Source organism: Myotis davidii, unplaced genomic scaffold, assembly GCF_000327345.1.
Source record: "Myotis davidii unplaced genomic scaffold, ASM32734v1 scaffold44, whole genome shotgun sequence".
Taxonomy (NCBI): Eukaryota; Metazoa; Chordata; class Mammalia; order Chiroptera; family Vespertilionidae; genus Myotis; species Myotis davidii.
In genome coordinates, this window is record NW_006299705.1 from 16,676,925 (window position 1) to 16,677,840 (window position 916).

General features: G+C 38.0%; 1 protein-coding gene across 1 annotated transcript in view; it reads right to left on the reverse strand.

Moving 5' to 3' along the window:
• The window catches only part of LOC102762875 (zinc finger protein 501-like), a 2,226-nt gene that overhangs the window by 673 nt on the left and 637 nt on the right, over nucleotides 1–916 (reverse strand). Inside the window, exon 2 of the mRNA XM_015571580.1 lies at nucleotides 13–904. Within this exon, the coding sequence (XP_015427066.1) occupies nucleotides 13–904 (892 nt within the window). The remainder of the gene's footprint in view (nucleotides 1–12; nucleotides 905–916) is intronic.

Sequence of the window (916 nt, forward strand, 5' to 3'; positions counted from 1 at the left end):
AGGCGTTTCCACATTCTCTACATTTATAAGGCTTCTCTCCAGTATGAACTCTCTGATGCCTAGTAAGTTGTGAGGACGATCTATAGGATTTAACACATTCTCTACATTTATAAGGTTTCTCTCCAGTATGAACTCTGTGATGATGATTAAGTTTTGCGGACGTACTGAATGCTTTGCCACATTCTCTACATTTATAAGGCTTTTCTCCAGTATGAACAATCTGATGATTTTTAAGGTTGGAGGAATCGATAAAAGCTTTGCCACATTCTCTACATTTATAAGGCTTCTGTCCAGTATGAACTCTTTGATGGGTTGTAAGGTTTGAGGGCCATCTGAAGACTTTGTCACATTCTCTACATTTATAAGGCTTCTCGCCAGTATGAACTCTCTGATGCTTAGTAAGATCTGAGAAGCTATAACAGGTTTTGCCACAATCTCTACATTTATAAGGCTTCTTTCGTGTGTGAACTCCCTGATGATAAGTAAGGTGTGAGGACCGTCTAGAGGCTTTGCCAGATTCATTACATTCATAAGGTTTCTTTCCAGTGTGAATTCTCAGATGAATACTAAGGCTTGAGTGCTGGGTAAAGGCTTTGCCACATTCTGAACATTTATAAGACTTTTCTCCCGTATGATTTCTATGATGCTGAGTATGTCTGGAGGACTGACTAAAGCCTTTTCCATTTGCCGTGAGTTTGTAAAATTTTGCAATAGTATGAATTCTTCCCTTATGTACAATGAGAGATGAATGACACTTAAAGGCTTTGCCACATGCTTTACATTTGTAAGGCTTCTCTCCAGTATGAATATTCTCTTGTTCATTGTAATTTGATGATTGCTGAAAAGACTGGACACATTTACTTCTTTTGTGTGTCTTCTTCACAATAGGAATAACCTGATGGATATTGTGATTTCC